The sequence below is a fragment of the Bemisia tabaci genome, chromosome 1 (genome assembly GCF_918797505.1).
Source record: "Bemisia tabaci chromosome 1, PGI_BMITA_v3".
NCBI lineage: Eukaryota > Metazoa > Arthropoda > Insecta > Hemiptera > Aleyrodidae > Bemisia > Bemisia tabaci.
Window position 1 is genome coordinate 33948579 of NC_092793.1, and position 23372 is coordinate 33971950.

The window sequence follows — 23372 nt, forward strand, 5'->3', positions numbered from 1 at the left end:
ACTAAATTCGTACTGATTCATCTGTGTTGAGAGGCAATTTTCAGCGGAACCGCGGAGGCAACGAAACGGACTTTTTTAACGCGGCGGAAGAATCGCTCGCGAATTTGCCGCGCTGAAAAATTGCGGGGTGGCGGCCACCGGACTGGAACCGAAGCTACCCAGATAAGTCATAATATTTTTACAATATTGGGCAAATATTGTCAGTACTGTCGCAATATTTACACAATACTGACAATATTTTGATAATATTTTAATCAAAATTATTTTTTTAGAAAATATTTGAAGAATCTTCATTTAGTATTTTTAAAAATAATATGTTTGCCCAAAATATCATAAAAATATTTTCAAAATATTTGTATGTCAAAACTGTAAAAATTTATATTGTGAGAGTATTTTTAAAATATTAATACATATGATATTTATATTTAAAATATTTATTATATATTTTCAAATTATTTTAAAAGACAGTAATGCATTAGTAAGTATTTTCAAAATATTTTGAAAATATTTAAAACAATAATACTGCTAACAGGGTTGCCAGCCAAATTAATTTTTTCCATTCCCTGACTTTTCCCTGACTTTCCAATATTTTTCCCTGACTTTTAAGTATGGATCTGACGCAGTCTGTTAAAGTGAAAAGTTGTCAGTTGATCCCGCAACGCGAGCCCGAGACCGCCCGCGCCTAATTCCACGAAAAATCAGAAAAATCCCTGACCGACACCGAAATTCCCTGACTTTTCCCGGTTGATTTTTTTCCCCTGACTTTTCCCGGTTTTCCCGATCGCTGGCAACCCTGTGCTAATCAAAATATTTTTAAAATATTTTCGATATCCTAATCGGTATAAGTCATCATACTAAATGCCTGCCCATAACGAAAAGTATTAAACATAATAAGGCTTAGATTTAAGATCTAGCTCAAATGTGTTCTTTCTGAACAATTATCCATATTTTTCAACCTTATTATTCATAAAGGTTATTGCAGTTGTTGTCCAAGTTTAATATAATATAAAATAATATATATTTTTTTTTGCCTTCCAGGAAATTGTTGAATTTCCACCTCCTTGAGGTCATTTTCAATTTATTTGCGCTTGATCTCAGTTTATTTCTTCTTTTGTTTCATTTGCAGTTCATGTATTGTTGTGAATATTATCATTGAATGAGAATGTTATCATTCATTCACATCTGGTTGTTTATTTTTATTTATTTATTTTATTTTTTTTTTTTTTCCAATTTCAAATGAAACATTTAAATTCATCTGAAGAAGATTTTCTTGATCTTGTGTGCTTATTGCTCTCCTGTAGAACTTGCACTTAGTAGCTGTGCAGCTGTGAGATTATAGCAATCGCACCTGCATAGTTTCTATGAGGAAGACATCAAAATGCAATCAAATGCAAAATGCATCTCAGAATGTCGATGAAAAATTTAAAGAGAAAAAAATAAATAAAATGATGGAATGGTGGAAATAATAGAATAACAGATACAACAGAAGAGAAATAAAATGAAGTAAATCAAATAAATGATAAAATAAAGTCAAAGACTAAACTGAAGTAAAACATTAGAGGGAGCAAGGAGATGAAGTAAAAAAATGAGATGAAGAAAAAAATAAAATATACGGGAAAAAACTACTGAGTATATAAACTAAATGAGGTTACTAACTAAATAAGGTTAAATAATAAAATGGATTTAAAGATTTAACTAAAGTCAAAAAAATTATGATGAAGTATTAAAATAAATTACAAGAAAACATAAAACAAAGTAAAGGAATAAGAAGCAAATAATTAAAGAAAAAAATGAGGTGCTTAAAAAAAATAGAGTCAGCAAGGAAATAAAACAAATTAAAAAAAGATAAAATAACTTTAAAAAATATAGTAAAGTAAAAAGTAAAATAAATACACGGACAAATCCAGGCAAATGGAAAATATCCTAGTTGCCCGTCCAACTCGACGTTAAATACCGGTTTTGCGTCACAAGAATACATCGTCTAGTGTAGCTCAATCGGCAGGGACGTCGGTTAGTGTTAGGTAGGTCCCGGGTACAATCCCCAAGGTGGGTGAAAAATTTCTAATATGCAAAATCGATTAAATAACATCCCGGTGGTTTCATTATTTTTATTTTTCATGGTTTCAAAAATTATTTCCACAATTAATAGACCGTGGGCCAGCAAGGGGTAACCCTCTCTCTCCCCCCCCCCCCCCCGGTGGGAATTTTGAAGATGGTGATTTTCTTGAAGCTCTCAACTAGTAGAATAAGATTTCCCTTGTCTACGCGACTTTTATCGTGGTGGGGGGGAGTAGGCCCCCCCAAACCCCCCAAAATTGCTCAGAATTCCGACTTTTCCGCGAATTTTCCCACTTTTACCCGAAAAGGCTTGATTTTAGGGAAAAACTCCACATCACCATTCTGAAAGCTCGTGAAATTCTGGTCTAGCAAAGTATTAAGTGACTTTGACCAGGACCCGCGGTCTCCCAAAATATGGGGGCTTAAAATGTCAAAATATCTCAAATTTCCGCGAAAATGACCGTTTCGCCGCGATTTCTCGCCAATAACGCGAAGAAGGTTGGTATTATCGTAAAATTGTTTACCCCTATAATAACAGAGCATTAGTTTTCATTCTAAGGGCGGCCGAACCCCTCGTGGGGGGGAGGGGGGCCCCCAGCAGTACCCACCCTATAAAAACCGTCAAGATTGGCTGCTTCCTTGAAGTAGCGTTATGCGCAAAAATGGGCGGCAAAATGAAAACAAGTAGCGTTTGTTCTGAGAGAACATCAATGTGGATTCTTGTGGGGGGTGACAGGGGGGAGGGAGGTACATCCTCCTCCCTCCCCCTCCCCCTCCCCCAAAAAATAATCACAAAAAACGTTAATTAAACGCGAAAATTCCACTTTATCAGACGATTTCAGGGCTTGTCATCGACACGCTTACACTAACATAATCTAACGAGGGGGGGTGAGGGGAGAGGGGTTTACCCTCCCTCCTCCTCTTCTACCCCCTCCCCCTCCCCCAAAATAAATAATCACGAAAGAATTTAAATAAACGCGAAAATTCCATACTCTAAAAGGTAACTTTCAGGGCGAGTCATTGTCACGCTCACACTAATATAATTTAATGAGGGGAGGGGGGGGGATGTTAGACATCTTAGCCTCCCCAGCCAACATTAAAAAAGGGTGGGGGAGAGGTAATTTATAAACGTTACTTACTTAATAATAGGAGGGACGAGGAAACCTAGCTGCAGTAGGAGAATTTTAAGATCTGAAGGGATACGTAATTAAATCAGGGAACGTAGAGATACTATTTTATTTTTTGGAAATGACTGAAACTGAGGGGAGTTTATTCATAATTGACGGAAATGTACATACTTAAGCTTATGTCAACATTTTTGAAACGTTTGGAGAATAAGCTCAAAGTGTATTGGATCGTTTGCCAAAGTATTCAATCATTCATTTGGTCACAGACAGAAACTGCAGTGAAAAATTTATCAAAAACATTCAGCGATTATGGGGGGGGGGGGGGATTAAGGGATACTTTTTCACGAATGGACCCCCAACCAAAATACCCCGTAGTTTGAAAAGTAATTTAGGCAAGGGTAAAAACATGAACCAACTTATCGATCTATTCTTAACTGAATGGAACCGAAAGAAATACACCCAATATACTCACTGGGAAAAGTATATTAAAGGCATGGAGATGGGTCTAGCCAGTTTACCTCCGCTGACGGTGTGAAAGTTGACTTCATCTTACAAACTCAATAAAAATCAAACAAATAAGAAGCAAACATTCAAATAATTTTGCTTCTTTCCGAGTCGAACTATCTTGATAACTATTCGTCAATCAGAGTTCACTGCAGTATCTCTCTGTGACCAAATGAATGATTGAATACTTTGGCAAACGATCCAATACACTTTGAGCTTATTCTCCAAACGTTTCAAAAATGTTGACATAAGCTTAAGTATGTACATTTCCGTCAATTATGAATAAACTCCCCTCAGTTTCAGTCATTTCCAAAAAATAAAATAGTATCTCTACGTTCCCTGATTTAATTACGTATCCCTTCAGATCTTAAAATTCTCCTACTGCAGCTAGGTTTCCTCGTCCCTCCTATTATTAAGTAAGTAACGTTTATAAATTACCTCTCCCCCACCCTTTTTTAATGTTGGCTGGGGAGGCTAAGATGTCTAACATCCCCCCCCCCTCCCCTCATTAAATTATATTAGTGTGAGCGTGACAATGACTCGCCCTGAAAGTTACCTTTTAGAGTATGGAATTTTCGCGTTTATTTAAATTCTTTCGTGATTATTTATTTTGGGGGAGGGGGAGGGGGTAGAAGAGGAGGAGGGAGGGTAAACCCCTCTCCCCTCACCCCCCCTCGTTAGATTATGTTAGTGTAAGCGTGTCGATGACAAGCCCTGAAATCGTCTGATAAAGTGGAATTTTCGCGTTTAATTAACGTTTTTTGTGATTATTTTTTGGGGGGAGGGGGAGGGGGAGGGAGGAGGATGTACCTCCCTCCCCCCTGTCACCCCCCACAAGAATCCACATTGATGTTCTCTCAGAACAAACGCTACTTGTTTTCATTTTGCCGCCCATTTTTGCGCATAACGCTACTTCAAGGAAGCAGCCAATCTTGACGGTTTTTATAGGGTGGGTACTGCTGGGGGGCCCCCCTCCCCCCCACGAGGGGTTCGGCCGCCCTTAGAATGAAAACTAATGCTCTGTTATTATAGGGGTAAACAATTTTACGATAATACCAACCTTCTTCGCGTTATTGGCGAGAAATCGCGGCGAAACGGTCATTTTCGCGGAAATTTGAGATATTTTGACATTTTAAGCCCCCATATTTTGGGAGACCGCGGGTCCTGGTCAAAGTCACTTAATACTTTGCTAGACCAGAATTTCACGAGCTTTCAGAATGGTGATGTGGAGTTTTTCCCTAAAATCAAGCCTTTTCGGGTAAAAGTGGGAAAATTCGCGGAAAAGTCGGAATTCTGAGCAATTTTGGGGGGTTTGGGGGGGCCTACTCCCCCCCACCACGATAAAAGTCGCGTAGACAAGGGAAATCTTATTCTACTAGTTGAGAGCTTCAAGAAAATCACCATCTTCAAAATTCCCACCGGGGGGGGGGGGGAGGGTTACCCCTTGCTGGCCCACGGTCTATAACCCTTTTCCACCATCCCCTAGCTGCGAACCCCTAAATTGATTCAATATTGGTGTGGTATTGTCTCAATATTGATATCCAAATACTTTCCCTTTGAAGTACTGGCACAGTATTCTCAGCCAAAGTATTGGCACAGTATTTATACCAAAAGGAAAGATGGTGTACACTTTTAACATTGGCTCAATATTTAACCAATATTGGCCCATTGTTTGCATAAATATCAAAACAATATTGTTTAAACATTGGCTAAATATTCCTGTCTTATCTGGGTAAAATAAACATGTCCGTCGCCACCGAGATTGGCGACGCGAAACAGGCCGGTTTCAAAAAGGAGGTATGTATTCAATCGACAAAAATCAATCGAAAAATATAAATAAATATGAACCGATGGATACCGGTTCGAAAGACAATTATTATTTTATATACCCGTGTCGATTCGATCGACATGGAAATAAAATAAAACAACAAACGACACAAATAAAATTGTGAGTCAATAGACAGCGTCTTGATCGGGACCAGTTAGTTCCATTGACAATCGTAAATCGTTCGACAAATTGATCGAAAACACCGCGAATCGATCAAATCGGTGTCATTAGGCTCACGTTCTTATTTTTCGATCGATTCATTTCGATCGAATCCATATCCTCCTTTATGAGAAGATCGTATCCCGTCGCCTCTTCGATACTGCTAGTTGGCTGGCATGGCATTAGGGATGCGAACTGTTCTCGATCGCGTGGTCGCAATCAAATTGTCGAAAGCTTTAAAAATTGTGGAGGCTAAGAGAATTTGTATTCGTTTTTTTTCCCCTTCTCTTTTTTTCTTTTCCTTTAAGGTTTTTGGCTTCTTATTTCACGTGGAATAATGCGACTTGGGAACACATTCTAAATTTATCAAAAAAAAAAAAAAAAAAAAAACAATGTTTTGATCAGCGCGTTGTGTTGACCATTTGCCGAAAACTCAGCGCGTTGCAGAAAATTGAGTGCGCCTAACGGGCGAAATCCGAACGAATCATAAATGGGTGGTTTCACGATAACTGGAATAGTTTTGTCGCCGTAACAAACAACACATTTTTCGGTCATATTTTTAGTAGAAATGATAATCACTCGAATTTTTTCGCACTAATCTTCAAAGAGTTATGCAGTATAACGCTTTCTAGCAATTTAATGCTCTACATTTCAATTTTAATGTATAAATGGCCGAAAATGTGCTGTCTGTTACGCGCTAAAAAGTCAGCGTAACAGACAGCACATTTTCGGTCATTCATTTATTAAAATTGAAAATTAGAGCGATAAACCTTTGAAAACCGTTATAACACGTAAACCTGTGTAGATTAATGTAAGAAAATTCGAGGGATTATCATTACTACTTAAAATATGACTGAAAACTGTGTTGTCGGTTACGGCGACAAAACTATTCCGGTTATCGTGAAACCACCCATATACCTTTTCGCAGTAGCCCGATGTAAACCTTTACGGAACCTACCGAATAAGGTACACGCGAACGGCTCCTTCAATTTAATCAGTATACAAAGATCATCAACACTCTTTCTTTACTTTTAATGTAGGGGAACCGAGAACACTGTAATTGCTGTTTATTTTAGTTGTAATTATTTTTTTAGAATGTTTCATTTTTAATATCTTTCCTGGGTTACTGAGCATAATCATGCGCAGAAAAACGACGCAGTTTACGAAGAACTAAAACTAACTTGTAAATTAATCTAACCTAACCTACAATGAAAGACGCTAATGTAATCTTGAAGTCGTTAATGTAATGTTTAAATTGCTAATGTAATATTAAAGAGGCAAATGTACTTTTAAAAACGCTAATAAAATCTTCTAGTCGCAAATGAAAGCTCATAAGTCGCGGAAAGTAGAATATGTCAACAAAAGGAAGGTTTGGATTCAGATAATGATAATGATAATAAGATAATGATAATAATAATAATAATGATAATAAGATAATGATAATAATAATAATGATAATAAGATAATGATAATGATGATAATAATAATAATAATCCTTGATGTGAAGGAGGTCTGCCACAGCCAAGTCCGTAACCTGCGAAATTACTTCCTCAGTAGAAACGACAGCCCTTTGAACGCTGCAGTAAATGCCATAGACAAATCCTACACGCCTTTGCGCCTCGCTTGTCACGATCTGAATGAAGAACAACCTTCAGACCCAGTTGCTGGCCAGTTGGAAGCCTGGGCCTCCATGCCGCTACATGGACGCTTTTACATTCAGTTGCGCAGGGTCATGTTAGTGTCTTTCTTGTGGTTATCGAAAGGGCAGCTGTATTCAGAAACGGAAGGATTTGTTCTCGCAATACAAGACCAACAAGGGGAACTTCCCAAGCTGCCGCCTCCGATCGGGCTGAAAAAATTCGTACGAACTCTTTGGATAAATTTATTTGACCCGTATTTTTTTGTTTTTTCCAATGCCCCCCAGAAACACCCCAAAAAAATTCCGGAAAGTTTTGCTTTGAGCGCTTGAGTCTATATACGCAGTATAGCAGCCTAGACCAAGGCGGATAAAGAATGGTGGTCGCATCTCGTACCCTCTTGACGTCACGATTGTAAACAAACCCAACTGCGGAGTTAGGGGGTTTGAGGTTTACGCTGCACTCTAATGCTACAAGGTATTGTATAGTCACTTATCATTGTAAGTATTTCTGGCGTTGATAGCCCGAATTTAAAGTGAAATTACTGTGGTGTATTTTATTTTGCTATCTTTATCAGTAAATAGTTTAAAAACCGAGAGAGGTTTTTTTTTTTTTTTTTTTTTTTTTTTTTTTTTTTTTAAATATTTCTTATTTTCTCCATGGGTACCTGATTATTAATATAATTTTTCGGGGGATCCCCCGAACCCCCTTATCTGGGGGGAGTCCTCCCTTTGTTTTTCAGAAATCCCCGACCCCCTCTCCGTTTTTCCAATTTTCACACTTGTCTCCCAAATTTCCGAAAGTACAAATTTCTCCTGGAAGCATCAAAAAGAAGAATGATTGGACGTTATTTCCAAATTTCTAAGGAAAAACTACCGCATTACAGCTCTCAAAAATCCGAAATATACTGAGTCCAAAATGATAGGTCCAGTTTCGTCAGAAAGTTGCACATACGCGTGAAGGAACGAGCCCATCGGGTACATTTCTTTAAAAACAAAGAGCCTCGCCAAAAAAGTGGTGATTTTTCGCCCCTTTTGTTTATACCCGAGTTGGTCAACCGGACAATGCTCAAATGAAAGCCTATGGTAAGGGAAACTTCCATGCAAAGTTTCAACTTGAAGTGACCCCTGGTTTAGGCTGTACAGCGTTGCCAATTTTCCAGTTTTCATGTGCTAAAATCAAGGATATTGGACTATTAGTCCGGTGCATAAGTAGACTAGTACACCCAAGTTGGTCAACGGGACAGGGCTCAAACGAAAGCTTATGGTAAGGCAAACTTCTGGGAAAAGTTTCAACTTGAAGTGAAACCTCGTTTAGGCTGTACAGCGTTGCCAATTTTTCATTTTTATGCGCTAAAACTCACGAAATACTGAATCGTCATGGTTCAACAGACTATTATACCCGAGTTTGGTCAACGAGACAAGGCTCAAACGAAAGCTTATGGTAAGGCAAACTTCTGGGAAAAGTTTCAACTTGAAGTGAAACCTCGTTTAGGCTGTACAGCGTTGCCAATTTTTCATTTTTATGCGCTAAACTCACGAAATACTGAATCGTCATGGTTCAACAGACTATTATACCCGAGTTGGTCAACGAGACAAGGCTCAAACGAAAGCTTATGGTAAGGCAAACTTCTGGGAAAAGTTTCACCTTGAAGTGAAACCACGTTTAGGCTGTATAGCGTTGTCAATTTTCCATTTTCATGTGCCAAAATGAAGAAATTCGGGACTAATAGTCCAATGCATCATAATTAAACAAACTAGTTCATCGGTCTACGAGCTGAATACTACCCTGAGATCGAATAGAAGCGCAACTAAAGGCCATCGTAAACTTTTCGAAGCAGTGTTGCCAATTTATTATTAATTTTTTAACATAAAATTATGGTTTTTCCGAGATTTTTGGGGGAAAAAACGTACCTTCATGGGCTATAACTTTGATGAGTATGGGCTAAACATTACGACTCGATAGTAATGAACGCTACAGACGGAGAAAAATTGAATTCCGAACGCAATGATTCAGTACTTCGTGAGTTTAGCGCATAAAAATGAAAAATTGGCGACGCTGTACAGCCTAAACGAGTTTTCACTTCAAGTTGAAAACTTTTCCCAGAAGTTTGCCTTACCATAAGCTTTCGTTTGAGCCTTGTCTCGTTGACCAACTCGGGTATAATAGTCTGTTGAACCATGACGATTCAGTATTTCGTGAGTTTAGCGCATAAAAATGAAAAATTGGCAACGCTGTACAGCCTAAACGAGGTTTCACTTCAAGTTGAAACTTTTCCCAGAAGTTTGCCTTACCATAAGCTTTCGTTTGAGCCTTGTCTCGTTGACCAACTCGGGTATAATAGTCTGTTGAACCATGACGATTCAGTATTTCGTGAGTTTTTAGCGCATAAAAATGAAAAATTGGCAACGCTGTACAGCCTAAACGAGGTTTCACTTCAAGTTGAAACTTTTCCCAGAAGTTTGCCTTACCATAAGCTTTCGTTTGACCCTGTCCCGTTGACCAACTTGGGTGTACTAGTCTACTTATGCACCGGACTAATAGTCCAATATCCTTGATTTTAGCACATGAAACTGGAAAATTGGCAACGCTGTACAGCTAAACCAGGGGTCACTTCAAGTTGAAACTTTGCATGGAAGTTTCCCTTACCATAGGCTTTCATTTGAGCATTGTCCGGTTGACCAATTCGGGTATAAAAAAAAAAGGGGCGAAACTTGGCGAGGCTCTTTCAGCCAGAAATATTAATCATTAGAATGATTGTAACTTCCTTGCAAATTCTCCGTAAAAATTTTAACTCAGACTACGATCTGAAAGCGTTTCATCAGGAAGGAAAACTCATAATTCCGTTTGGAAATTGTATGAGCCTCGCGCCGCGGCATCGCATCGGGTACACTTCGGGTACATTTCAAATCGCGCGGTAAAAGCCCGTACCCTCTGCACGTCACACATCTTCAAGATGGCAGCCAAAATCGAAATGCGACCACCATTCTTTATCCGCTTTGAGCCTAGACATACCGTCTAGTGGTGGCTCTGCGGTAACGCGCTCGCCCAGTGATCCGGCGGGCCCGGGTTCGATCCGCGGGCGCCGCGCCAAATTTTTACGACCGAATTTTATATTCTCACACATTTTCACATCGATTCCCATTTGATACATTAGAACTGAAAACATCAATTAATTTACAACCATCAACGATCAAATTGAAAAATTGTAGCATTTTTAATTTTAATGTTCGAAGTAGGTAATTTTTCATTATCATTTTCTGGATAATGATGGGAAAAATCATGACGCATACGGGTGATCGGGAGAAATATGTTGATGTGAGGGGCGGAGCGGGTCGTCTGCTAATGTGAAAGTACAGTGATTGGCGAGAATATCGCGCGCGTGACCCCTCCCCCCTCCCAAAAAAAAATCTATACTTCAAATTGAAGAAGTTATTGATCGTTGATGGTTGTAAATTAATTGATGTTTTAAGTTCTAATGTATCAAATGGGAATCGATGTGAAAATGTCTGAGAATATAAAATTCGGTCGTAAAAATTTCGCGCGGCGCTCGCGGATCGAACCCAGGCCCGCCGGATCACTGGGCGAGCGCGTTACCGCAGAGCCACCACTAGACGGTGTGTTTAGGCTGCTATACTGCGTATATAGACTCAAGCGCTCAAAGCAAAACTTTCCGGAATTTTTTGGGGGTTTTTCTGGGGGGCATTGGAAAAAACAAAAAAATACGGGTCAAATAAATTTATCCAAAGAGTTCGTACGAATTTTTTCAGCCCGATCGGAGGCGAAAGCTTGGGAAGTTCCCCTTGCAAGTGATCAGTACCAGGAATTACAAGAGATATATACTGAAGGAGAAGATCGAGAGCGATAAGTGTAGGAAGTGTAACGCTGCATCCGAGACAAATAGATCACATTACATCTGGTTGCGCATTGCTTGCAGGGAAGGAATATACCAAGCGGCATAACAACATGGCTAAAATTATACATCTAGCGCTGGCCAACGATCGACAACTATGTGATACTGCTGAACCCTACTACAAATATTGCCCAGCCACAGTCCTGGAGAATCAGCGCTTCCGGCTCTATTGGGATAACCCGATCCTAACCGATAAAACCATCATGGCAAACAGGCCGGACATAGTGCTTGTTGATAAGCGAGATCGCACCGCTTACATCATTGATATTAGCATCCCTAATAATCATAACTTGGAGCTGAAGTATCAAGAAAAGATGGTAAAATATCTGCCCTTAGCTGCAGAAATGAAGCGATTATGGAGCCTGAATATTGTTCGTATCAAGCCCCTTATAATGTCAGTAACGGGGATAGTTCCAAAAAGTTTAGTTCAACATCTTCGAGACCTTGGAATAGATAGTTACCTGCTTCATTCAATGCAGAAGTCCGTCGTCATAAGCACGTCAAGTATCGTCAGGTCGTTTCTTAATATCGAGTAATTCTTTGATTTCACTTAAAATTTAATTTTTTTTTTTTTAAATTTTTTAATTTTACTTTAAAATGACATTTACTTTTTATTCAAGCAAGATAGTAAGTGTTACTGACTTTGGCCTGTGGCCCGTCAGTAATACTTGTACCGGAAGTGTTCCCTCTTCCGAGTTACAAAAAAAAAAAAAAAAAAAAAAAAAAAAAAAAAAAAAAAAAAAAAAAAAAAAAATAATAAAATAGTAATGATAATGATAATGATAATGATAATAATAATAATAACGTCATCTTGATAGATAAACAGGCGCGTGTTGTGCAGCTCTTGGATTTTAGCATCCCTAACGGACACAATTTGCTGTCGAAGTATGAGGAAAAGATATCAAAATATATGCCCCTCTCTGTGGAAATTAAGAGAATTTGGGCCATGGACATTGTCTATATTAGGCCTATTATCATGTCCGTCACAGGAGTCGTACCGGAGAGCCTAATTAAACACCTAAAAGAGCTGAAACTCCCGGATCACCTTCTCCACACCATGCAGAAGTCAGTTATTCTCAGCACCTGCAATATAGTTCGGAGTTTCCGTAACATGGAATAGTCCCCTCTCTTTCATCTCTAATTTCTTTTTTGGTTTTTAGTTTTCTATTCTTGAAAATCTTAATTGTTAGGGCATAAACAGGACCCAAGACTCTAGTCTTTGACTCGTCTTGGGCTCTTGATACCAGGAAAAATCCTGTGAGGAAAAAAAAAAAAAAATAATAATAATAATAATAATAAGGCTCTAGCTTTGAAAGACTTGGCTATACGGTCCGTCTTTCAATGAGTTTCTTTCCACAAACGTATTTTTGTGAGAAAAGTACCTATATAAAAAATAATAATAATAATAATAATAATAAGCTCCGAAACTGATCTAATGGAAACCATCGAGAGACTAATACAAAAACTACAAGCCAAATCGGCAAGAATAGCGAGATATGAGAAGAGAGCCAAACAGTTCTGGCAAAATAAGACATTTGCTGAAAACTCTTCGAGACTCTATAGAGAATTCCACCAAAAAAAAGTTCCGGAAAAAGGACCCAAAGAAGATGAAGTCGAATTGTTCTAGAAAGGTATCTGGGAAACTGAAAATGATCACAACCAAAACGCACAATGGATACAGTCCGAGAAAGACAAAAACAGCGAAATACCGGAGATGATTTGGAACGAAATAACTGAAGCAGAAGTAAAGCGACTAGTGAATAAAACCTCCAACTGGAAAGCCCCTGGCTTTGATGGTATACAGAACTTCTGGCTCAAAAGGTTCCATGGAATCCACAAGCACTTAGCACAATGCTTCAATAACTTAATAGAAGGGAAAGCAAGAATACCCGAGTGGCTAATGAAAGGAAGAACGTTCCTCTTTCCCAAGAACAAAAGGACGGAAGAAGCGAAAAACTACAGGCCTATAACCTGCCTGAGCACAAACTACAAACTCCTGACTAGTATCATCACTGACAAACTTCACAACCATCTGTTTTGGAACGGTTTATTCCCATCCGAACAGAAAGGATGTGCTAAGAACACGTACGGAACCAAAGACCACCTTATGCTCAGCAAAGCGCTGATTGAAGATTGTAAAGGAAACCGCAAAAACCTGAGTGTCGCATGGATAGACTATAAAAAAGCCTTTGATAGCGTACCACACGGTTGGCTGATCGAGACTCTCAGAATGCACAGAACATCCAGTACGATAATAAAGTTTCTTCAAGAAGCGATGAAGTGGTGGACGGTGGACTTAAACTTACGAACGAGTGAAAATACTTTACATATCAGAAACATCCGCATAAAAAAAGGGATATTCCAAGGAGACTCTCTGTCACCTCTCCTGTTCTGCATGGCCTTGATCCCTTTGTCATCTATGATTAATAACCTCAAATCCGGATACCAGATGAAAGGAAGTAAAGTCAAAGTAAATCACTTATTGTACGTAGATGATGTGAAACTTATTGCAAAGAATGACGACGAACTGCGAAAGCAGATGGAGGTTGTGAAAGAATTCAGCGATGATATAAGGATGGAGTTTGGGATTGATAAGTGTGCCAAAGCCTCCTTTGTGAAAGGGAAACTTAAAGTACAAGAAAACATTCAGGTAAATGAGGACGAGGTCATTCAGTCTCTACAACAAGAAGAAGTTTATAAATATCTTGGCATCGATGAACATGATGGCATCCATTACCAACAAATGAAGGACAAGATAAGAAAGGAATACTTCCGAAGAACACGCATGATTCTCAAAACAGAGTTAAATGGGAGAAATAAAGCAATCGCCACCACAAGCTTAGCCGTACCTGTCATTAGTTATAGTTTAGGCATAATCAAGTGGACAAAAGAAGAACTTCGGAGAATAGACACTAAGACCAGGAAGCTCCTGACCATCCATGGAATGCTACATCCCAGAGCGGATGTTGACAGGCTCTATGTCTCGCGGGATGAAGGTGGAAGAGGCTTTACTGAGATCGCATCCCTAGCATACATAAACGACATTGGAACAGCCAATTACCTGAAAGTCAAAAGCGACGAAAAACTACTTGGGCTTATCTACCAACATGAAAAAGCAAAAATTGAGAAGGTGCGGGAGGGACTACCACAAGAAGAATTAATTGAAAACACGAGCGCTGGTAAAACTGACAAGGGGAGGCTACCGATTGTCCCCCTCAGATCGGGTTCAAATTTGGCAGAGAGGTAGAATAGGTTAATATAAGAAACCGTATCTTTTTTTAGGTGCCAATGCCCAGCCGTTTTTGAGTTATGAATTTTTGAAGTTGCCGTTTTTGCGTGTCAGCGACGCGCTCAAGTTGAGCCTACTGTGCGTGCACCTTTTAATGTGATCCGAGATACGAAAACGTCATATCCGTCCATTGGCCATGAGGTAGCGTGCTCGCTCACGGCGCCAGGGGTCCGGAGTTCGATTCTTGATCGGAAGATCTGATTTTTACTATTGATTATGTGGTTTTTTCATCGTTTCAACACATAAAATTATAAATCACCTTGTGAACGTTATGATTCTAATTATTTCTTATGTATTTATTAATATTTTTTTTTATGATTTCTTGAGAAAAAAGGGGGAAAAAATATTATTCACATCCTAGCTTTTACAAAGTGACTTACAATTTGTTGTGATGAAGCGATTAAAAAACAAAATAATCAATTGTAAAAATTAACTCTCGGATCAAGAATCGAACTCCGGACCCCTTGCGCCGTGAGCGAACACGCTACCGCTTGGCCGGTGGACGTACGTGACGTTCGCAGAGATTAAGCACTTTGAGAAGGAAAGAGGCATTAAAAAGTTGCCACGAGCGCACCGGTAATCGACCGATGACCATTGACTATTCGGATACTATCTCGTAGATTAGCGCGGGAATTTCGAAAAAACAGTAGGATTGTAATTTTTAAAGTCGGAAATTAAAAAAATTTAAGTTGAGTGAAACATTAATTTTTTTTTGTCGAAAAACATTAGTTGAACAGAATGCCACTAATTTATTAAAGAGCTGATGACCTAACCTAACCTAACCTAACCTAACCTAACTTAACCTAACCTAACCTAGCCTAACCTAACCTAACCTAACCGAACCTAACCGCTAAGTCAGTAAAAGTCGCTGATTTAGCTAACTATTTTCAATATTAAATTAATTGTTGTAAAAATGAGTTTTGTGACTTATTTGGACGAAGAATCATGATTGGGGCATTTTACAGATTGGAAAAAAAAATAAAAAATTTCCATGACGGGAATCGAACTCAGCATTCTCACGGTGGCAGACGAGTGCTCTACCCGTTGGGCCGCCGTGGGGGTTGAATTTTCGGCGGAAATAAGTAGTATATAAGGGTAGCGTTATTGTTGTTGAAAAGAAGATGCATCGTTGACCGGTGACCGACGCGGATGGTTGCTGGGGATTCTGCAACTTTTCATGCCTCTTTCCTTCTCAAGAGTAAACATCGTTCGGAGATCGCGGATCACATTAAAAGGTGCGCGCACAGTAGGATCAACTTGAGCGCGTCGCTGACACGCAAAAACGGCAACTTCAAAAATTCATAACTTAAAAACGGCTGGGCATTGGCACCTAAAAAAAAAATACGGTTTCTTATATTAACCTATTCTACCTCTCTGCCAAATTGGAACCCGATCTAAGGGGGGCAATCGGTAGCCTCCCCTTGTGAGACAGAAAGAGTGAAACAAGCCAAGCAAATAACTAAAGGCAGGATACAGGAAGAAAAAAAGCGTAATTGGGAATAAAAAAAAATGCACAGCCAGTACCTCTCTGAAACCAAGAAAGAGCACGTTGATTGCCAGCTGACCTGGAAATGGCTTCGAAATGGTGGCCTAAAAGGAGAGACGGAATCACTAATCACAGCATGTCAAGACCAAGCTATTGCGACAAACTACCACAAAGCTAAAGTACTAAAGCAAGTAGTGGATCCGAAATGCCGCCTTAGTAAAACTGAGCCTGAAACCATACATCATATAGTATCTGCATGCCGAATCCTCGCAAACAGAGAGTACATTGAACGCCACGATGCAGTCGGAAGCCATCTCCACTGGAACATCTGCAAACACTACAACATTGATACATGCGAGAAATGATACGAACACAAACCGGACCCGGTTACTGAATCCGCAGACGTTACAATAATCTGGAATACGCAAATACAAACCGACAGATGCGTTCCGGCGAACAAGCTAGATATTATAATCAAAAACAAAAAGGAGAAGACCTGCATCATTATCGACGTTGCTATCCCCTCAGATTACAACATCGTCCAGAAAGAAGCCGAAAAGCGAACCAAATATAAGAACCTGGCAATCGAAACGCAAAGAATGTGGGGGATGAAAACACGAGTTGTTCCGGTAATAATTGGAGCAACAGCCACCATTTCTAAAAGTGCAGCTAAGGCAATCTCAGAGATTCCGGGCAGACACAACCTCAGCGCTCTCCAAAAGACAGTCATCTTGAAGACAGCTCATATTGTTAGAAAAGTCATGGACTGAAGTACCTGAGAAGTGAGGTACACTTCTGGTACTTCGGCCGCTAGGAAAAATTTGCCGTCCTTGAGACGTGATATAAGAACATAAATAATAATAATAATAATAAAATAATTATAAGCCTCTAATTATAATGGTTAGGGCATAAAAAGGATCCAAGACTCTAGTCCTCGACTCGTCTTGGGTTCTTAATACCAACAGAAATCCTGAGAGATCAGAAAAAAAAAATAATTCTACCTAAAAATAAAGAAAAAAATTGGTCGGGGTACGAACGCGCAACCTCTCCACCCGAAATCGGATATGCTAGCTTCCTCCCCCAGATAGGAAACTTCCGGGGAGGTTGAATTTAACGGTATATGCCGGTAGTACACTCGACAGCAGCGCGCCCTACGAGAAAAATCTGTAAACTTCCATAGGACACCTGCCAAAAGGTAAAAACGATTTGGTAAGATTTCTCCCGTTAGTAGTACCCCAGAGGAGTGCGGAGGCCTAGAACGCAATTTGCAGCCCCGCTTGGCGCGGCCGAATTGCCATCGCGCGCTGCCTCTGTGTAAGCGTGGCTTACGAGTTTTCGTCACACGGTGTTCCGAAACGAAGCCGAGGAGAAAAAGAGGGCGATGGAGGGGGGACGCAGACTGATAAAGCGCCGATTCGCTTCCCGCTCATTATCGCCACTTTATGAAGTAGCCACTCGAGACGGAGAGCTTTCAGCATTTTCGCCAAAGTTTTCATGCGTACTTAATCGCCTGCTCGATTATTAAGACGGGTGCGAGCTGGATTGGTTTCACTCTCAAATGTCACATTCCAGTCTGATCATCATTCAGTTGGATGGAGCTCGGAGGCTCTACGAGGCGAACTTGGGCACGTTAACATGCGTTCCGGACTGCCGATCGATGGATCCTCCTTTCTACACCTCCATAAGTATCCCAGCAATAATGGTGGAGAATACTTTTTCTGGAGTCCCTTTTGAATGAAAGGCTGAGATTAAATAGTAACATGAAAACTTTTCCGTCCCGGGAATGGAGCTCTAACATGCCTTAAGGACTTGCAATTTTTGTACATTTCCTTGGGTAAAATTTCGCGAGAAACACGAGAGGCGGCTCGCGGAACGAGTCGCAAGATTATCGCGAAGCGAGGAACCGAGGGACCGGGGGTCGAGGGGCACTCCCCGGCTAGGCGTGACAGCTCGCACAGCGAGCTGAACACAGCTAGTCCCGTCCCACCTATAACAGTTACCCCACCTGTGTCGTCATTCCATCCCATCCCATCCCACCTATAATAGTTACCCGACCTGTGTCGCCAATTCTTTCGTTCACGATAACTATCGTTAGATTTACGTTAGCTGATTCAAATTTTGTAATTTTGTCCATTTTGGTCTTACCAAGAGCTGTATAGATTTTCTGTTAAATCGCATTTAGCGTTTACTTATAAACGGTAATTAACGTAAGTGCCCTACTTACGCTGTTTTCCACTAAACTGTTTTATGAAAGTTCAATTCCTTGGTTTCATTGGTAACCTTAATTTGCTATCAGCTGATGTTTTATTTCCATTTCTCGGTCAAGTCAGCGGATTTTAATTCGAGTGGCAACTATCCGTAATTCGATTTTACACTTTTTTTTTTATTTTAATAAATCATTGATAGGTTGGTTCTAATTTTTTTGCCAGCATTTATTCTACCCCCCCCCCCCTCCCAGCTAATTTTTCTAACTCCCGCAGCCCCCCCCCCCCACTCATTTTAATTATATATTTTTTTTCTCACGGCATACCTTGCTCTCCTATCACCATTTTTTCGGGGTTTCATTCATAGGGATAAAATATTGTATTATATATAGATCCTCGATACATCGTTCGATGTAGAGCAGGATAGACAGGGATAAAACGGAATTTTTATTGATATTCACCGGGATAAAAGATAGGAATTTTTAGAAAAGGGGAATAACCAGTGTGTGAAACGGGGTAGATCATAATTAAACAGGATAGATAATGACAAAACAAGGTAATGTTTATCGATCTTCGATAAATCGTTCGATATAAAATAAGATAGACATGGATAAAACGGGATGCATTGATATTAATTGGGTTAAATGGAGGAAGTTGGAGAAAAGAGGAATAATCAGTGTGTAACCGTAAAGATAACGATAAAACAGGATAGGTAGGGTTATCCCACCCTTCGAGATATCGATCTTTGATATATTGTCCGTAACTATGACAAAAAGTATAAATTTACATTGTTTAAATGGGAGAATTCGCAACTTTACCACGTAATATAAAAAAACCTGGGCCATATTTTGAAAATCTGAAAAGAGTTGGCTTATCTAAAGACAATTGCCCGTCGATAGCCGCAAAAATCATGAAAATCGGCCCGGTAGAACGCTGGAACTAAGCGTTACCAGTTTCGCAAAATTAGGAGGTCTTGGAGCTTATAGTATAGAAGACTAGCGGAAAGCGCGGGACTGAAGTCACGGAATGATAGATACCTCACCAAAAATGATTAATTTAATAACGTCAGGCACATCAAACATAACATAACAGCCGCGCGCTTGTCTTCATTTAATCTCAACGATGCGCAGTTTTAAAAATTATTAGAAAGTAACCGTACTGCCTAAATACTTTTCCTCAGTAATATAAGTCCTACTTTTTATTAGTAATACACAAAAATAAGCAAAATGCTAAATACTCCAATGTGAGAGCCCCGAGTCAATAAGAGGGGTCGATCATCGCGCATCGCGCGTCTTGTTTTCTCCGAATACAGAGCTTTTCCGACCTCAGTACAGTGTAAATTACCCTTTTCTCACGAAATTCTTGTAAAACATTACATTTTTTTAAGACATTAGAACGAAATAACAAGTTTTAATACGATTTTGACGATTTTTTCATGACCACTGGAAATGGGATCCTTGATAACTTATTTTTAGCTTATTTTTCATGTTACTTTCGGTGAACGGTATCATGGGCTGCTTTCATAAGTAAGAATTTTGCAAAACTTGACGCAAAGACATTACTTGAGGAGTGAGGAGCGGGAGGGGGCGCTTCACAGTCCCTTCGCCACTAGGGTCACCAGATTTCCTTCATTTTCCTCTAATATCGTTTTTCGTTCATGTTAATTGGTTTCTCGCAATTGCATAGGTACCGATACATACGGAACATCCCGAAAATGTTCTTCTCTCCTCTTTTTTTCCTCCAGCCAGTCAATAGACGTTTCCATTTTCATGAACTCCCCACTCTTTCAGTGATTCAATTCAACAAATATGCATATTTAAAGAAATAGAACAATGTATTCAATGAATAATAAAGAAGAAGATATTTGAATGCTATCGTTTCTTTTTATCGAGTCACCCTTGAAGATTATTATTGGTACTTACCACAAGACATAAAAAATGGAACGAGCAGTAAAACAAATCCATGTATAATATCTTTCATTTTGTGCTGTGGAGTTTGGAGTGGTGTTGGTAACATTTGTATTGAAAAAAAATATTAATATGGGAGGAAATTAATTTATCATGCAGGTTCTGATCCGTTAGAGAACCTCTGAGAAGGACCAGTACCTCAGGAAGAAATTCATTGCCTTTCTGCTTTTTCAACCCGCAAATCTCGTACCGACTGTTATTTGTATGGAGCTCATGGAAAAGTTCTAGGTATGTCGGAGACAATTTTCAAGAAACGGGACTTGCGAAATATGCAATGCACAAAACGTACACCTTAAACTTTATCGTACAGTAAAACACTGGTCGAATTTGCTTCAGAGATTGTCAGAAGGTTAATTTCTCGTCAGAATATCAACACATCAGTCAAAATCAGTAATCAGTTGCAAAATTACTGAGATTGAGGGATATCGTGTTCGTGTGATGCGCGATTTTATTGATGACAAGAGTAGGATAGGTTCCAAGTAGGCGCGACTTCCTATCACTCAAATGGACCGTTTTTGCAGATTAGCGGATATTGGCGGCTAATAATTACTTAATAACATTCCTCCTACTGTACAAGAAGCAGTCCAACAAAGGTTTTTTGGTGGTCTTTTATCCCTATCAAGTTTCTCAAGATTCTTTCGGCGTTTTTTTGGAGCAAGTTTTGAGGGTGATTTTGGTCCTCTTAAAAATTGCCTATACGTAGCAATGATGTACCAAAATTTTCCTTAAAAAAAGGAGAATAGGCGTGTTTTTGTGTATCCTCAGTTTTTACAAAATTAGGTTCCCTGTCTTAAAAGTCTGGCTGGAAGCCGTCTCCCGGAAGCTTTAGCTGGTATGTAAGCATATTTGGATCATCCTGGTGACGCAGCACCGAGAAAAAGAGAGAAAAAAAACACTTTGGAATAATTTTTCAGGTCATCATGGTATGCAAATAAGATTTGTGACTTTTAGCCCCCCCCCCTTTTCCCGAGACAACTGTGCGTCAGATTGCATTTCGTTCAACTGATGTCCAATACAGTTATCTTGGATGCTTTAATAAAACTTGACAAATCCATACGACGAAACAATCCGGATTTCCAGCACTTCACCCCTTCTCCTTTTGTTACCGTCCTCTCGCTTGTATACACATATTACCTGCAAAAGTTGATCCCTATTTTAAGGCTTTATACGTAGTACGATATATTCATAATATTTTTAAAACTGCGCATCGTTGAGATTAAAGAAAGACAAGCGGTTGTTTCGTCGGTAACACCGTGCTGCGCCGCCGCGCGCCGCGCGCGTCCCAGGCAGGCAGCGCAGCGCGCAGATCTGCCTCAACGGCCGGCTCCCCGTCCCCCTATGGTATTTCCCGTTTCACGCCTTACATATCGATCCTACAGAAAAATTCATTGTAACCACTTTTGTTCCTAATAAAGTTTTTCATCGTCCTGCTGTTAAAAAATTACGCTAACATTAGCCGTTCAGTAGTTATTCAAAATTCAAAATTTGGGGCACCCTGCCCCTCCAGGGGGCTCATATTCTTGGGGTATGTGTCTAAATCGAATGTCTATAGGGTAGAGATGAATCCCTGAAATTTTCATGCTTCCTTCCAGAAGTGCACGATTGTTACGCTTATCGGCCCCACTAAAGCGCACTCACGTGGTTGGGCCGCGTAGCGGCGAGGGGGCATAGCCCCCTAGTTTAAATCTATGCTGAGTAATCGATTCTTGACGGAGCATCTGACCCCTCCAAGAATCGGTAAATTTCCATTGGTATAAATGGAGGAAAGACAATGTTGCCAATTTTCTGGATCCGCCAATACATTACTTAGGGTCTTAACTATGATAGCTTTTTCTGAGTTTGAGAATTCGTTTCAAAGAAAACCAGCGGCAACATCGTGTTCCAGCAAAATTTCAGAGAGGAAAAAGCACATTTTGAAGCAAGTAAAGAAACAAAAAAAAATTTCTTCGAATCAAAGGCAATTTTCATTTAATCAAAGATTACTTATACCTAAACAAGGTCACAGGTCTGGGTCTGACATCATGCGAGAATGCATTAGTGTATTTTCTTCGGAAAATATACGGTAATGTTTTTTTAAGTGCTACTCGATACATCCGATAATACAACGTAACAATAGCCTCCATGTACAGGAGATACCTGAGCAGTCCTCCATCACTGACCTGGGCCAACTTACGGGCTTACGGTCGACTATGTTATAACGTGGCCGAGGTAAAAATTGTAAGAGCTGAAAAAAGTTCCGTTACGGGGGAGCAGCAGTTCATGGTCAAAATGCCCGAACAGATAACGGGCGATGATCGAGCTCAAGGTTGCCTTGAGCGGTAGAAAATACACATATTTGAAATAGAAAAGAAAGGCTTCATTTTCCAACTCGATTGTCAACCACGGCGGACTTTCTCTTCATCTCCTCTTCGTCGCTCTTCCGAGCAGCCGGGTCGATTTTCTCTCTCCGTGCAAGGGGCAACATTGTAGTCGCGACGATGGGGGCGACGGAACGGCGGCTTTGTCAGTCCCCCAATCGATTCGTCTAGAATCGATGGATCAAAATCTCGATAGAATCTGAGGGAATCGGGGTGACGACGACGCGATCTCTCGTATTGAGAGGCCGAGCACAGATGCGCGAGGTCGGATCATGATTATAGGAGTTTTGACATTTATCAAGGTGAGTTATGATATGCTCCTTAGATTTTGACAAGGGGGTCACCGGTCACACTCCTTGGCCGCTACGCGGTCCAGCCTTCAGCAGCCTGATTGCTGAAATTTTGTGTTTGTCAGGCCGACATAGATGACATAGGTTAAAAGGCAAAGCGTGATTGGTCGGCTATGTCTTATCGCTGCTTTGTCAGGTGGAATGGACGACATACTGTCAAAAACTAAAGAAGTGCCGCTAGCTTGTCGTGAGTTCAACCCGACATAGGCACGACAAAGCAGCGATCCTTTTAAATATGTCATCTATGTCGTCCCGACTAACACAAAATTTCAACAATCAAGCTGCAGAGGACGCTTTTCGAGGGCTCTCGGTTACTTAACATACATAAAGGGAGCTCATCTATGGACTATCGCTGTCTGTAGTTACAGACATCATGAAAATCAGCCCGGTAGAAAGAACTGTGAAAAAATCAACATTCATAATGTTTAAATAAATGGGATAATGGGTCTGTTGCACGTAAGAAATACAGCCAAATAAGTATACTATACAGGGT

The 23372-nt window shown here is 40.0% G+C and overlaps 2 protein-coding genes across 6 annotated transcripts in view; one reads left to right on the forward strand and one right to left on the reverse strand.

The window, feature by feature from the left end:
- The window catches only part of LOC109029726 (myocyte-specific enhancer factor 2), a 428152-nt gene that overhangs the window by 327424 nt on the left and 77356 nt on the right, over positions 1-23372 (reverse strand). The gene's annotated exons all lie outside the window — the stretch shown is intronic.
- Positions 11280-11762, forward strand: LOC140226102 (uncharacterized). Its single transcript, XM_072306599.1, has one exon. It carries the CDS (start codon positions 11280-11282, stop codon positions 11760-11762), a length of 483 nt encoding a protein of 160 aa, XP_072162700.1.

Bases quoted from the DNA above. Each gene is read 5' to 3' on its own strand.
- LOC140226102 (XM_072306599.1), top strand. From the start codon at position 11,280: ATGGCTAAAATTATACATCTAGCGCTGGCCAACGATCGACAACTATGT.